Genomic DNA, 17,209 nt, shown 5'->3' on the forward strand with positions numbered 1-17,209 from the left:
TTTGCTGAGGCACTTATGTACTTTCGGTAGAAAGTATATTGTAGCGGTAATATGATTGTCAGTTTTCAGGTATAAATATTCATTGAAGTCTATCAGACCTCTCTCCTTCCAACCTAACAACAGAGAGTGATATTCATTCATCCAGTTTTCAAGTGGATTCACATTTAGTCGTTCGTAATGTTCCTCATTGTCCAATTGCCTATTAGCTTCATCAATGTAGTCTGTCACGTCTTGCACAACCAGATTTCCCCCTTTATCTGATGCTTTTATTATTAGGGTGGGGTCATTCCTCAGTTCAGACATTGCTCTGTACTCTTCTGCTGTTAAGTTTTATCCTTTTCATTCTTGTGGTTACGAGATTTGCCAGCAATCCTTGTTGTCTCTTCTATCATGACCTCATGGAAAAGGTCCACTTTGTTGCCTGGGGGAAGCTGTGGGCAAAACCTCGACTTCCTTTTTAAACCACTCTCACCTCCTACATTGGTAGGGGTTCCTGATTCTTGACAAAATTCGATATCATTTTGGACTGTGCTTGTGTGGTCCTTTTGACTCAAGAAGACTGTGTCCTTTATTGTTGCTAATGTGACAATCGCTGGTAAATCCTTGTGTCGGATGGCAGATGTAGTTACCTTTGGTCCCACGTACTCCGATTTTTTCTGGGGCTTTTCTGCGAAGAATCTTTTTAACTTCACTTTTCTGCAGAATTTATATAAATCAATTCGTGTGTTGGGAACATCCATATTTTTATTTGGGCAATAGGAAAGTCCTCTGTTTAAAAGTTTCAATTGTGTATCAGACAACTCTTTACTTGAGAGATTGATCACTATGTTCTCTGATACTGTTTGTTTTTTTGCAGCTACTTTTGCTTTCCTCTGCCTCTTTTTCCTTTGGCTCCTCTTGCCGCCCCTTCTTGTTGTGGCTTTGGTAAGGGTTTCTTTTGGAGTGTTTGCTGTTCCCTTCCCCATGTATTGATTCTTCCTCTTCCCCTTTGCTGCGTGACCATTTGGGCCAACTGCATCTCCCCACGAAAATCCAAGGGTGTTGTATTGATTTCTTCATCATTTGAGCTTAATTCTGAGCTGTCCACCACCTCTGTGTGCTCCGGTCCAGTCTTTATATCCATTGCTACATGACTCCTCAAGGTATCGTATTTCTGGGCGAATGTGTATATTCGACCATTCGCATAGTCCAACCTATCCCTGGTGAATTTGTTGGCCTTGCGTTTCTCCACCTCCAGTTCATGCTTTGCTACCTTCTGTCCCATGTTTTCAATTGTCTCCTTGTTTTCCTCCGATGAGGGAATGTCTGCAAGTTCTAGTTCGAGAGCTTCAATGATCACTGTTATTTTCTCCAATTTTCTTTCCGCGTGGATAATGAGAGTTCTCATTAATTTAAAAGAACATTCATTGGTGTCAGTTTGCCACAGTTTTATTAGGTCTGCATCCAAATCATTTAGGACATGATCTGCGGATTCCTTGATCCTCCGGGCAAAATGGGAAGCTTAGGTCGAGATTGTAGTTAACAGGGGTGTGCCACCACTTCCCAGTAAATGATTGGAGAGGGAAGTCCCAATTTCGATCTTGATGTAAAGGGTCTTGGCGCCCATAGGCTCAATTGTGTCCATGTACCTCTCCAAGAGATCAGAATCTTTAAATTCCAAAAAGGTAAAAGTTAAGATACCTGCACCGCTATACTGGACCGTCTGCCAGCTAGGTGTCTCCAATACTGCTCCTTGAATATTCTTCCCAAGATAACTATAACTGGTGAATTTCAGTGGCTTTTAAAGTTTAAAATGTTACTTTTCACCTAACAATAACGTTATTTCAACCTTGTTTTTTTCAATGAACATATATATGTATATGTATACCTGTGATCAAGGTACGTCAGTACCAAAACGCGTAATGGCCGACGGAACAGCAGCTAAATAAACCAACGAATTTTGGAACTATTTTGGGTCTGTGCTCCACGTTTCTTTTCTTTTCTGAGGGAGAGAGCGCAAGCAGCTTGCTCGTGGGAGTGGAGTGGCGAAGATATATATATATATATATATATATATATATATATATATATATATATTACCTACTGGCGGTCGCCAGTAGGTAGTTATAGTTAGGATCGTTTTCCATAGGAAATCCGCAACATTCTATTGGGAATACCTTTGGCGCCGAATGAGGGATCTGCCTGTAATTTTCCTTAACTTTGCCTCGCTGCGCGCCGCTCCTTCCCTGAAAGTTTCGGGGGGATCCGTCAAGCGGGGGCCGAGATAAAAGGGGGGTCCCAAAACGTGTTTTCCCCATGTTAATTTCCATAGGGCGGTTGGACTCTCTTTTAGACCGAACGGCTGAATGGATTGCCACCAAACTTGGCAAAATTGTAGGGACTGGTACCCCGATGTGCCTTTGCTATGTCTCAAGATATGTGCTCCAGTGGTTTTTACGAAAATTAACTTTGAAAAAATATATATTGGGCTACATTGGGCTATATATATATGTTAGAGCCCAAATGTAACCCAATGTAGCCCAAAGATGGCCACCAGAGACAAAAAAAACAAATGTAGCCCAAATATCAGCCAGATGTAGCCCAACTATAGCCCAATGACAGAATGTCCCAGAGTGTTCTAAAGAACAACTAGAGCGCTAACAGTCTTACTTATGACAAAAGTATGGCACACCTGAAGTCATCTTGATTGGAATAAAGTGTTAACACTTAAAACATTTAATTTGCAAAGGAACAAAATGAGGGGGTTCATTTTGCCATAGAAATTATGATTAGTGCTGAAGAAAGAAAAATTAGGGCACATTTTGAGTGACTTCTCAAATCCTCTTATATATCATTAAAAAAATTCTGATATGCAGTCTCCCAAGATGGCCACCAGAGACAAAAGAGCCCAAATGTAGCCCAAATATCAGGCAGATGTAGCCCAGCTATAGCACAATGACAGAATGTCCCAGAGTGTTCTAAAGAACAACTAGAACGCTAACAGTCTTACTTATGACAAAAGTATGGCACACCTGAAGTCATCATGATTGGAATAAAGTGGTAACACTTAATACATTTAATTTGAAAAGGAACAAAATGAGGGGTTTCATTTTGCCATAGAAATCTTATATATATATATATATATATATATATATATATATATATATATATATATATATATATATATATATATATATATATATATATATATATATATATATATATATATATATTCACTGAAAAAACCATAGGTTTCACACCAGTTATAGTTAGGTGGAAATTTTACTCGCATAAAACCCTTGAAATTCCCACGTTATAGTTAGTTGGACTCACTATAACTTGTGCGTGCAATGCACTGCTGATGACGTCACATATTACATCACTCATGACATGGTCAGTCACATCACTCATGACATCACTGATGACATCTCAAATGACATCACTGATGACATCATCCAGTGAATGTGTATCTTTCTGAAAAATAAATATTTTTTATATATGTATATCTAAAGGTTGATGGAAGAATAAATGGGTAAATAAATGTCTAAATGGATTTTTTTTGTAAAATTGATTGGTTAACTGACTTATTAAATGTATCTTAGTGAATACATATATTAGCGAGTAATGTTTAAATATTTAAATATCTGTATCTGTGTCTCACTTTGTGTATAAGTGGCTGCATGGGTTGGTGAGTAGCTACATGAGTGTGTATATGGGTTATTAGTTGTTTTTTTGAGTATCAGTATCAGTGTCTGTATGGTTCGGTGGGGGATATTACTTAGAGCACAGATGCATGAATGAGTGACTCACTATTTGTATGTATTTTGAAGACAGCATGTGTGCAAGACTGTATGGGTGGATGATTGTGTGTATGGGTGGGTTAGTGAGTATGTGTTTTTATAATTGATTGTTTAAGAGAGTAAATATGTTTCCGTTTTTGTAGAAGTATGTGTAGTGGTGTGTATATAGCAGTATAATCAAGTAAATGTTTTTTTGATAGTTTATTTGCATGTGTGAATTTGTGTGTGAGTAACTATATGGATGAGTATTAGTGTGTAACAGGATGTATAGGTGTATGAGTACATATGATGAGTAAGTACATGCATGAGTGACTATATAGAACTGTTAGTGAATGAGTGGATGTGTATGTAGATGTTGGAATTACCTAATAAGTTGTTGTAATTGGTATTGGTTTCTCCTTTTTTAAGAAAATGTTAGTTTCTATTTTTGAATGTGTGTGTCAAAGGTTATTTTATGCTGATAGGAGGTCTGCCACTTTGTCACAAGGATGTTGTCATCAGTGATGTCATTTGAGATGTCATCAGTGATGTCATGAGTGATGTCACTGACCATGTCATGAGTGATGTAATACGTGACGTCATCAGCAGTGCATTGCACGCGCAAGTTATAGTGAGTCCAACTAACTATAACGTGGGAATTTCAATGGTTTTATGTGAGTAAAATTTCCACCTAACTATAACTGGTGTGAAACCTATGGTTTTTTCAGTGAATATATATAAAGTGGTTCCCAACCTTATCTGATTGAAGAGCCAGCACACGCCATCGTGGGGAATTCTCTCGTTTATTGTGCAGGCTTCAATAGACCCATGGAAAAACCAGGAACGCGTTTCAGCAGTCAAGCTGCCTTTCTCAACCTGGTATGCGCCATATTGATTCCTCTTTATTAAAGGAGACATTAGTAAAAACTAAAGATGCACTGCATTTCACTGCAATTGGCTGGATACAAGCATGTGGGACGATGACCAGTACTTCTTAACAAAGCACAAATACAGATATTCAAAAAAACGCAACAGCACAAGTCCTGCAAATTAAATTGCTTTTAGGATTGTTCGTGTTCTGTGTAATTCAGTATTTCTGCCTTCCAGTTTGTTTTATTTCAAAAGAGACACCCATCATGTCTTATTCAGTTCTATCCAAAACCCGGACTGGATTTATGCACGTCCTCTAATTACATTTTACAGACATTTTCATAGTGTCTTTTAAAATCCACATAACACGCATTTTTCAAGGTCATTTAGTTTGAGCAAAGATGTTCCACCTCATTAATCTGTCAACTCCTTTAAAGTGCACATATCAACGAGCGCAGCCCGCTCTATACTCAGAGATGTCCCACTGATTAATGACCATTGTTCCAATAAATAAAAGGAAAAGTCCCGGTGGTAACTTTTTTTCAAAGCTTCAAATCCTCGGGTCACATCAAGCCGGTCCCGATAAGCAGCAGTACGAACCCACGAGGCCATCGCTTTCCTTGGCTAGTGCCATCAGCGATGCCCAGCTCCATAATAGGAGAGGTCATACCAGGGTGAGGATGTGCCGGTAAGCAGAGAAGCTACAGTCCCCGCCAAGGGAGCTTCGGCTCCCAGCATTTGAACCAGCTCCTCCACAAGTGCCTTCTCCTCTTCTCCATCGCCACCCTCCTTTCATGAGGGCACGCCTGTCTCTATGTTGCAAATCCAAATTGCGGTAAAAACTGGTGTGCTGCCAAATCGCTGGTAGTGCTTGGATGGTGGTGCTACCGCTGGCACTCAGTATGTACAAAAATAGTTCCCAACCTTATCTGATTGAAGAGCCAACACACGCCATCGTGGGGAGTTCTCTCATTTATTGTGTATATATATATATATATATATTTTCCGCTGAAAAAAGCCAAAGGTGACAGGGGCATTATAGTTAGGAAATTGAATTAAAAGCCCTACAAATTCACTGCAAAAAAACAAAGGTTACAGGGACATTATAGTTAGGCTGACATTTCACTCGTAGAAATCCAGAGAAATTCAGCAGTTATAGTCAGGAGTGGCCGGAGCTGGAGTAGTGGTACTCCGTGGAATTTCACGAAGTTATTAGAAAACTCATTGAGTCCTGCAGAGTTCCGTGGCCTGGCGGAGTGCCCCTCCTCCCCCCACCCCCGCTAAAAACCTGGCCCCCCGCCTGCCAAAGCCCCTGCCCCCTCCCGCTAATGCCCCGGCCCCCACCCCCTCCCGCTAAACCCCCAACCCCCACTCTCCCTCCCGTATAGTAAGGCCTAAAAGAGTAAAGACTAAGAGACTTACCTTCCTTCCAAATCAGTGTACTGCTCCTGCTGCTGGGTCTGGCTCCACTCGGCTTCCGCAGCTCTGGTTGAATTACAGGAAGAACTGTAGTGCGCATAGCGTACTGCTTAAAGGCATCCCTGACCCTATCATGCACACCGCAGATCTTCCTGTAATTCAACCGGAGTAGTGGAAGTAGAGCTAAGTCCAGGAGCAGGACACCGATTTCGAAGGAAGGGAAGTCTCCCACTTCACCGGTGAACTCCAAATGGAGTGCGGAGTTACTGAAACTCTGCAAACTTCGCTGGCGGAGCGGAGTTCACCGCCCACCCTTAGTTAGAGTTAGCTGAGCTGACTTTAACTCGTGCCCTGCTTATGGCCTTATTTATTACATCACTCATGGCATGGTGATTGACATCACTGATGACATCATCCACAGAATCTGACATACCCACTCGCACCCCAATATAACCTTTCATACAGCCACTCCAACTTACACCCTACCATTCTCAAAACCATTGGGACACCCTTACCAGTACTGACACACCAACTCACTGATTCATAGGTCTACACACACATCCACTCAGTTACCCATACAGCCACTCATACACCAATTCGCTCACTAAAACAGCCACTGATATATCCACACACACAGCCACTCACACACTGTCAGTCACCCATAGAGCTACTCAGACACCTACTCACTCACCTATAAAGTCAATCATACAGCCACTGACTCACCTACACAGTTATACTATAAAGCCACAGTAACCTTTATTTTTTCAGTGAATTTCTAAGGTTTTATAAATGCTAATTCCTAACTATAACGTCCCTGTAACCTTTGTTTTTGTCAGTGAATTTCTAAGGATTTTTAAAATTCTCATTCTTAATTGTTATGTCCATTTTTTTAAGTGAGCCTCTAAGATTTTCGTATTTTCTTTCTGTAATTGGATATTGTATATTATATTTATAGAATACACCACAAATTTTTTGATTTTCTATGTGTTTATCAGAAAGTACATTAATCACTGGTTTTCTTTTTAAGAATTTTCTGAGTCCCCACAACATTGTTTCAGTTACTGTGGAGAATCTGTGATCAGCTAATGTATTTCACATACTGAAAAATACACTTAGAGCCACCAAAGAGCCCAAAATTGTGTTCATTTTCTTGTAAAATATTTTTCTGTTTAGATTGTTTAAAATTTGTGTCAAAGTCACGATGGTCGCGAATACGTCACGACAACGGATAACAAAAACAGACATTTTACAGCCTCAGTGCATCCAAAAATAATAAGTAAAGATCCATTCTAAACATTATGCTGCACATATTACTATATACATACTTTTTTAAAACATGTTTAAAGTCATGTTTTCATACTTAGTTTCTTTAGAATCCATCTTTAATACCTATTTTTTGATTTTGCAGTTATTCGGGATGTCACAACAACGCAGTTAATCACAACTGTCGCACCATTTCCATAAAGTAAAAAACACATATATATATATGCAAACATATTTTACACACTAGGCGTTTATTACTATACACTTCAAACTCATGTTTTTCTAGTGCATTTCTAGACCAGCCATCTCTAAAACCAATTTCACTTTTTCGCGGCGAGGCCGGAGATCGCGATGACATCAGTACTCGCGATCTATGTGGATACGTCGTGAAAGCAGAAAGCAAAAGAAGGAATTCAATAGCCACCATAACATTAAAAAATTATAACTAAATAATTCATTCTAATCATCACACTAGATAAATCACTGTCTAAATAACTTTATAAAAACATTTATCAGAATCTCAATACAATACAATGTGTATTAATCATTCAGTGATTTATTTTTTTATTTCCATTAATATTCGCGGTGTCTCCAAGATACTCACGACGTCCCTATGACGGTACATGGGTGGGAGCACTGGGAGTCATGTCGTTGTGGTGAATATCGTGCACAATAAAAAAATCCATTCTGGACACATAATATGTCACTAACATGTACATTTCTAAAACATGGGGTCAGAGTACACCGTGACCCCTTATGTTTGCTTTCACAAACAATATTAGCCATGCGAACTGTTCCCAATAGATAAAATGGCAGCTGCAACTTTCTGTTCAGGTTGTGTCCAGCCAATCACAACATTCCTGTTGGCGCGTGCGTTCACGATTAATTGCAAAACTGTTGCAAAATATCCACAGCCAGAGATATCACTATAATTTTAAACTTATATTTCTCAAAAACTACTGAACGGGTTTACACCAAATAACCAAAAGGCACTTCCTTAAGACCAACATCTACCTCCCTGCCAAATTTAGTTTAAGTTCATTCAGCGGTTCAGGCTGTAGGTGTGGCTAGAGGTTTCTATGGGAATTAACATTACAAATGCACCCTTATTTTGCTCCCCAATTTCTCAGTCACCACTGCACGGATCACCCCCAATCTTTCCAAGACACACAGAACCTATCTAGACATTTCTGGGGATACAGATGATGGATGCTGGGGGAGCGTGGTCACGACAGGAATATCATCAAACGTGCTTCCACTCTCCACGGTTCCCGGATCAGGGTCATATAGCAGCTTCTTGATCTGAATGGCCCCGACTCACACACCCTTATGATTATGTTGTAATAATAATATTAAAATAATTTTACGAGAAAAAAAAAAGAAACTAGGTCCTAACTATAACTACCTACTGGCGACCGTCAGTAGGTAATATATATAGAACTGTGAAACAATATTTCTTTGGTTGCTTCCTGAAGAAAAAATAGTGTTTGCCTTCTTCAAAACATTTATCTACATATTCTTCTAAATCAGACCTGAATAATCTGCTTCCTGTAAATGACACACATTCACGTTCAAATCCCAATTTTGAGCAAAAAATGAATTTGCGCTCCTTATAAGTCACAGTACCTCAATATAAACTTTTTCACAATATGCATGAAAGGATGTGCAGAGCATGGGCTTCATATGTAACAAAACAAATTTATTTACATCAATGGATTTAAATTATCGTACATTTTGGTGGTTGCTCTAGAGGGGAACGTGCAAAAGAAGGGGTGCTCGAAAGTAAGTGGGTGGGGGAATTATTCCCAGAGTGAAGAAAGGAGTAGAGAGATTCAGTGAGATTGATCAGATGTATCAATCTAGGTGTCCCTGTCTCCAAATGGGATTTGGAGATTAATTCTGAGAACGTGAATGTTTGGTTTGAGGACCATTGTTTTTCTATATTGAATGTAACCCAGGTCCACAAACTTGTAACGGATCACCCCTTACCTGTAATGGCTCCTGTAAATGACTTGCATAGAGTAACTATAACTCGCACATATATATATATATATATATATATATATATATATATATATATATATATATATATAATCATTATCAACAGTTATAGATTATTATTTCAGGTACTGTTTTGCTAATGTCAGGAATGCACCCATCCTGCAATGATACGGAGCACATGATTCAGAAATAAATCCACCAATCTTCCTGCATAGACTCTCTGGTGGCAGCCTTCTGACATCACAGGACATTCCCTCAGTACTTGCACAGGTAATTGTGGTGGAGGGTAGTGTCGGGGTCTGGGCAGAGTCCTAGTTTAACAGAGAGCAGATCAATATTATGGCAGGAATTAAGTACCATTAAAATATAAAGCATTTTGAAAAGATAATAAATTACTTACTAGATCCTTGAGATGGATTTGCACTGACAAGCACTGTTTACCAGGAGCGGGGGCCATACAGCATTCTAGAAGTTGCCAGGACCATCTTGCTCTTTCTGACCCCAGGCTATGGTAACCTTTAACATGGCCTTCACCTACAACTGAGTGCCGGGTCCTCCACAGTCTCCAATCTCTCTCATGAATTTCAATGTGTCTTTATGATTCCAGGGGCTCTTGCACTGATGTCTCTTCCCTGTTCCCCTTGATGAAATCTTGACAGCTACATTTTATTTAAAATCTTCTATAACAGAGTGAAAAAGTACAATTTTCTTGAGTGTTAGTTGGATATATTCTTTTAACGTTTGCCTTTGTGTTTGCAGAGCGTTTTTCCTTCAGTGTTCCAGAGAATGTTCGACTGTCGGATGAAGTTGGCAGATTGAAAGTGGAAGACATAGACGAGCCACAAAACAGGAAAACCAAGTTTAGCTTTGTTAATGGAAAATTTGAAGATACGTTTTCAATTCTGACAAATGCCATTACTAATCAAGGAATTATTGGATTAAAAAAGGTATTACTGATCAACCTCCCTCAGTAGTGTCTGGAAACAGTGCATGTTTAATGGAAAAACTTTGATTAGTTCCCAATGTTAACACATTTTGTGTACTTTGAAACAAACATCATTTTAATTTTGTTCGCATATTTGCTGATTAAATCTTTACAACTCTGGCCCTAGGGTAAACGGTGAAAGGGGTTGAGAACGTGATTTGGTAAAGCACACTATGAGATTGGTCAAATACCAGAGAACACCAAAGAGGTCTCAGTTGACCTCTAGATTTGTAGTTCGTTGGTGTTGGTTGATTAAGGGTTCCTTAAACTGGGTCTAAAGGGAAAATACAGTGGACTGTAAGAAATTGTGTTACTGGTTGGCTCGGGTGTGATACCTGATCAAGCAGCACCGACAATCCTTGTCAGTGTAAGACTCAAGCAAACCCAAAATTAACATGTGCTCCACGCCCAGGTAGCTTGACACAGAGCAGGCAGCCTTAACTTAAGCATGATGTGTGAAGTATTTGTGCAACACTTCAAACAGTAAAATAGTAAAAGCATCGCACAAAAAGATCCCACATCAGGTTTAGAACAATAGAGCAAAATGTAATAAATAAAAAAAGGGCAAAACAACAAAAATTCAATCAGTAAACCCTGAGTAATTAATTGTTAAATGTTAAAGTGTAAAAAGCACCTAAAAGCACAAAGCACCAACCACGGCTTTATGGCTGCTTTGGACTTGGTCAAAGTCAAAAGATAAGGCCGACTGCGATGGAGCGCAGACCACATACAGTCCCAGGTTAGTCCACCTGAAGGTTTACCTTTGCAAGTTTGTGCCAAGAGTCCTTTTCGCTTTGCAGAGGACCGCGAGGAGCAGGGAGAGGTTCACAGGATGCTGTTAGCAAAGTGGGAGGAGCCACCTGGCTTCGTGGTTGTTGCTGGAGTTCCGCAGCGGTGGTCCCCGCGAGTGACCGATGTTGCAGTGCAGTGTCATGCTGACAGAGCTTTGCGCTGATTTGTGGTGCGAGCGGCAACATCTTGGTGCAAACTGGCCTGTTCGCAGTCATAAAGGGCCCAAAAGCTTGATGTAAGTTCCCGTGATTAACACCAAATGTCCAGGACTTGAGAGGCACCACTTGGGGGGTCACTACATTGCTGCAGCTGGGTCCAAGGGCTGGTGCAGGATACTGGGGATCTTTTATGTCCCTGATGCTCTGATCAGGAGGCAAGCAGACCTGCCTTTGGAGCACTCTGGGGTCTCTGGTTCAAGATTAAGTTCCGGGTCCTGTTCTGCTTCCCCCAGGCAAGAGGGCAGCGGGTAGTAGGGCAGCAGTTTCTTTAGAGCAACAGTTCATCAGAGTGGCAGTCCTTGTAACAGCACACCAATCCTTCTACTTGATGGAGTATATACAGGTCCAGAAGTATACTGAGGAGTTGGTGGCTGAGGTGCAGTATTTTTACCCAAGACTTATACCTAGTTGTGCCATTGAAGTTGTAGAATAGCTTCTAGAGGTTTCCCTTTAAAGGCCCCCGGAATCCTGCCTTCCCTGTCCTGGCTCCAGACTAACTACGGGGTTTGCAGCCCTTTGTATGGAGGAAAGACACAGCCTATTCAAGTGTAAGTCGAGCTGTAACCAGCTACTCCCTCCCATCCTACCAGTGATGGCCCATCCACGGACACCTAAGCGCCCTATTGTGTATGGCTCTCTAGGGGGAAACACAAAGATCAATTGTCAGCTGCACCCAATCATGTGACCCAGGTACATGCTACAGGCACTAAATGGCTAAGGCAGGATAATACCAACTTGACATGCCGGGGTAAAACTCTGGCTGGCATGCTTCGCTAACACCAGTCCTCTGCCTTCGAGCTGGAGCTGCTGGATGAAAAGCAGGAGCCCCAGACCACTCCCGCCAGGCTTATGCAAACAATGATCTCCTTCTACTATAAGCTTTACAAGGTCACATCAGTGCATGATGCAGTGGAGCAGATGGAGTACACTGAACATTGGGCATACCTTGACGGAGGAGATTGTGAAGGTCATCCAAAGCCTTCCAAGCAACAAAGCGCCGGGGTTGGGTGGGCTAACCACTACTTTCTATGAAGAATCTGCTTCCATACTAGCAACTCACCTACTAGCTATGTAAGAAGACTCCTTTAGCGGCAGGAAGCTTCGGCAACAGTGCGCTTTACAAATGGCATTTAAGATAAGATAAGATAAGATAAGAGGGGCATTACTGCCCTCCCTGAGGAGGTAATCATAGTATCGCTTCTTAAACCCAACAAGTCAGCGGATCGATGGGACTTATATCGGCCAATTTCAATGATCAATGTGGACAACAAAACCTTCAGTAAACTGGTATCTAATCGCCTCCTCCCATTTATGCCCACTATTATGCGTCCGGACCAGTCGGGCTTTGTACTGTGCTGGCCCACTGCACACAATTTCCGCATAAAATTCACACTCATACATACCCTGGACCCTCAACTTACTGCTGCAGCCACCCTTTAAGATACCACGAAGGCCTTCAATTTGCTTGAATGGCCATACCTGTTTCTGCTCCTTGTACGCATCGGCCTCAGTCCCCTCTTTCTTCAACAAATTCAGCTACTATACACTCACCCTATTGCTCATGTTAGGCTTAATGATAACTGTCTGACCTCCTGATTACCCACGGGTCCCACCAGGGGTGCCCATTATCACCCCTCTTATTTGCCGTGGCGATGGAGCCCTTTGCGGCCCAACTATGGCAACACCATGCCCACCGCGGTTTCGGATTCATGGCTAGGGGTCTTGTGGTGTCGATGTATGCAGGAGATATGGCGGTGTATATTTGAAAACCACAGGAGAATCTCGCCCTAATGATTTATTAGATTATACGCTTCGGGGGGTATTCTGGCATCCAAGTTATTTGGGCTAAATCTATTCTTTCCCACTTACAGACTGCACACAGCTATTTTCTTTGGAATACCTGCTGCATTCGTACATTGACCCAGTTCGCTACTTAGGCATCTGGCTCATATGGACCTCAGACGAGCTCTGGCAGGCTAACTATGGTTGTGCAATGGCATGGCTGGAGGACAGGTCATGGACTGGCCTGCCACTATCGGTGACTGGACAGATAGCTATCGCAAAAATGGTAGTCCTGCCTAAGTTATTGTACCTCTTTGCAAATATGGCCCTTCCACTCACAGCCCAGTTACTGCACTGGCTGCACTCCAATCTCATAGCGCTGATCTGAGCTGGTAGACAACCTAGTATCTCATGGGACATACTCCCTTTATCACTTGAACAAGGGGGCTTGGGCGTGCCCCACATGGCTCTCTAAGCACTTTGAGCCCAGGCACAAAACATTCCGTTTTGGCTTTTCCCCATGAAATTCCAACCACACACTACAATTGAGGCAGATTATGCAGGACCCCTACCTCTGAACACGGCACTTTATATGCCCTACAAATCACCATGAGGGGTGATAGACACGGTGGAGTGTGTGCACTGGGCTTGGGATGGGATGAGAGGGTGCACAGACTCCCTTGCCTCTAAGCACCGTTCATGCCCATTGGGAGCAATACCCTCTTGCCACCCCTACAGGACTAGGAGGCCCAGAGAAGAGCGCATGCCTGCAACCTGGCTACCTTTGCCGATGTATACCCAGGAGACCACTATCTACCCCCGCCTGCTGCTGTCGGACCAGCACACCCTGCTGTACGATACATTACCCCTTCTCTGCACCTCCTCCATGCTACAAATTTTAGAGCACATCCTTACCACTCCTTCATCATGCAAATTAGTTATCCAACTATACTCTACAATGCAATCCGCATCGCCAATCCAGGTGCCAGCAGCCAGCAAGCGGCCTAGGAGACTGACACTGACCCTCCTATCACAGAAGCCCAGTGGCTCTACTGCTGTGGCAAATCTGTGGTTCTTTCCCCTAATTATAGACTGTGGCTAATCCACTTCAAGTTTCTCCACCGGCTCTACCACACTCCGATACAGCTCATTCATATGGGTTTGGTGACATATGTGTACTGCCTTAGAAGTGCAGATTCTCAGGCTTCTTCCTTACACTTGCCATGGGACTGTCCATCAGTTGCAGACTACTAGGCTGGGGTATTCTCCACTATAGATAACATCACTGGTCACTCCCTACCACAGGACCCCTTTGGTCGGCCTTCAGAGCTACGTAAAGGACGTCACTGGCTGAAATGGCCGACTAACAGCCGTGCTCCTAATCCTGGCCATGCACTGGGTAAGACAACCAGTCACCACTTTGGAGGTTTGGCTATAAGACGCGTCATACTGTCAGGAGCAACTATCTACTTAATGGGAGCTCATGCTGCTGTGGGATCGTTCCAAGGACATTTTGGAATCTCTACTAATCCTGCTATGACAAAGAGACAGCCCCCCCCCGCCTAGAGCCGGTGAACTAGCACCCAGAGATACCCGCCCCCACTCAGGCTCTAAACAGGGTTGCCCCTGAAATAGCAACTGATCCCACACATCCACACTCTGACACAAGTGAATAGGTGGCTGAGTAATTTTGCTGTTGCCTTTTTCATGAAACTGGCCATGTCATGTATGGAAACTCTTGAGGTCCAGCCACTGAGTATGTATTACTGACTTGTGACTGCATAAAGCTATGCTTCCCTTCCATTTCTTCCCCCTCTCCACTTTCTTGCTATTGTTACAGCAATGTGTTTACTGCAAATGCGAATTAATAAATTGTATTATTAAAAAGAAATGGAGGAGGAAGGTAAAAAGTTTGGGGTGACCCTGCAGAAAGGGCCAGGTCTAATAGGGACCAAGAAAAGATTGGTGTGGAAGAGATAACTAGTACAGTCAATCCAGAAGATTGCCCTTCCAGCAAAAGATAGAGGCACCATGGGTTTTTATTGGCTTGAGGATATAATACAGAGTTTACCACTTACAGTACTGGATAGCACATACACAGGTTTTACACTTTGGTTTCATTTTGATAAGGTATGGACCAAAAGAAAGTGAACGAAAACAAAAATATTGGAATATCATGTACGCCAAAGTTCATGTTTAAGTTAACTTTTAACCGTTATTGACTTTGACGGGCAATCAACCTGAACATATTATAGAGAATCTCACTCCAAGCTATGTGCAGGACTGACCAATATTTTCCTGCGTCCATATTTCAAAAACTATTTATCTCTCAAGCGGAGAGGGTCAGCACACAGCACAGTCTATATTGGTTTTTCAGTGTCTGAATTAAATGCATGTGGGGTCTCTAATGTACATGCTGTGTTTCCCCACCACGACCAGTCACAATCATACAACCATACATATTATTTGTACTAGCATTTACTCATCTGAACAACATATGAAAATTTTATAAAAGCACTGCCCACAAGACGTTTCCTTTCTGCAGAAAATCTTTCCTAGCCTTACATGATTTAAATATTTCACAAATGCACCAAATTACCCAAATTAGGTTGCATTTTTAGCATTAGCCATAACTTGGTAAGACAATTTGCAAAACCTTCCGCCAGTTATTGTGACTAGGATTGCCTCATTTACCATAAGCATTCACTGTTTATCACGTAGGTATGTTCACTATCAGGTGAGATTGGAATGTCTGACTCATAAATGCATCCCCTTTCATTTTGAGTGTTACAGACAAAATCTTTAGTTCAATTTTATCTCACATTTTACATCCCTTTTATGAATGCTTCACTCTTCATTCTTTCAGTAGCATTCCTTCGTACACATACCGAAGCCCCAACCTCATTTTGAATGGACCATTTCCTATTATTCATTGTGACTGATATTCCTGCTCACACAGGCACTCTTCCATTCATTTAAACCCTGAGAACACTTTCCTTGGGTTCATGGTCTACGCTCATACTAGAGAAGGCCTGCATAATCTCAAAGTAACATTGACTGTGAACGCTAAATATCTATGCTCCTGCTTTAAATGTCTTCATTGTTTCTTTGAGAGCCCTGATGGAGCGGGGATCCTTGTATCTCAATCTTTTAGCAAAGTTGTCAAAGAGGATCGCCCTCTGGGACCTCCTCGACACGACAGCACCAGACATCGCCTTCCTCACAGAAACCTGGATGAACGCCTCCTCGGCCCCCGACATCGCCATAGCCATCCCGGACGGCTACAAGATCACCCGAAAGGACCGCGTCAACCAAACCGGAGGAGGAATCGCCATCATCTACAGGAACATCACGACCGACTCCGAAGATGCCCTCACCACCCCCGAACACCTACACTTCCAGATCCACACCGACCCCAAGACCACCCTCAGAGGAACCCTCGTCTAAAGACCCCCGGGCCTACGCACACAATTCAGTGAAGCCATCGCCGACTTCATCAGCCCACATGCCCTCGCCTCATCAGACTACATCCTCCTAGGGGACCTGACCTTCCACCTGGAGAACAACAATGACAACAACACCACACCCTGCTCGAAAACCTCGCCAACCTCAGACTCAAGCAGTTGGTGAACACCTCCACACACTACGCCGGCCACACGCTCGACCCCATCTTCTCTGCCAGCAGCCACGTTGCCTTCAGCTACTCCACTGGACTACACTGGACCGACCACAGCGGCATCCACTTCACCTTTAAGATGACCACATTCCACCACCGCCCGCAACAGATCCCCCGTAGGTGTTGGAGCAAAATCATCGCAGACCAGCTAACCACATCACTGAGCCAGAACCCACCTATCACCACCACTGCTACTGACACCGTCGACGCAGCCCGCAACCTCACACAGTGGATGGTCAACTGCGCCGACGCCCTTGCACCACTGAAGAACCCTCCAGGCAAGCCCGGCAACAGGAAAACAACATGGTTCACTGACGACCTCAAAGAATCAAAGAAATCCTGCAGATCCCTCGAGAAAACCTGGCGCCGTGAACAGACCACAGAAAACATGACAGCCCTCAAGAACGCCACCCACAAACACCACCAGCTGATCCGCACCACCAAA

At 42.7% G+C, this 17,209-nt stretch overlaps 1 protein-coding gene across 4 annotated transcripts in view; it reads left to right on the forward strand.

Moving 5' to 3' along the window:
• The window catches only part of CDH5 (cadherin 5), a 243,126-nt gene that overhangs the window by 136,032 nt on the left and 89,885 nt on the right, over positions 1-17,209 (forward strand). For all 4 annotated transcript variants that reach the window (XM_078670396.1, XM_078670395.1, XM_078670394.1 and 1 more), the window contains exon 6: positions 10,071-10,258. In XM_078670396.1, coding sequence (XP_078526522.1) covers positions 10,071-10,258 — 188 coding nt within the window. The remainder of the gene's footprint in view (positions 1-10,070; positions 10,259-17,209) is intronic.

This window comes from Lissotriton helveticus, chromosome 12 (assembly GCF_964261635.1).
Source record: "Lissotriton helveticus chromosome 12, aLisHel1.1, whole genome shotgun sequence".
Lineage (NCBI taxonomy): Eukaryota > Metazoa > Chordata > Amphibia > Caudata > Salamandridae > Lissotriton > Lissotriton helveticus.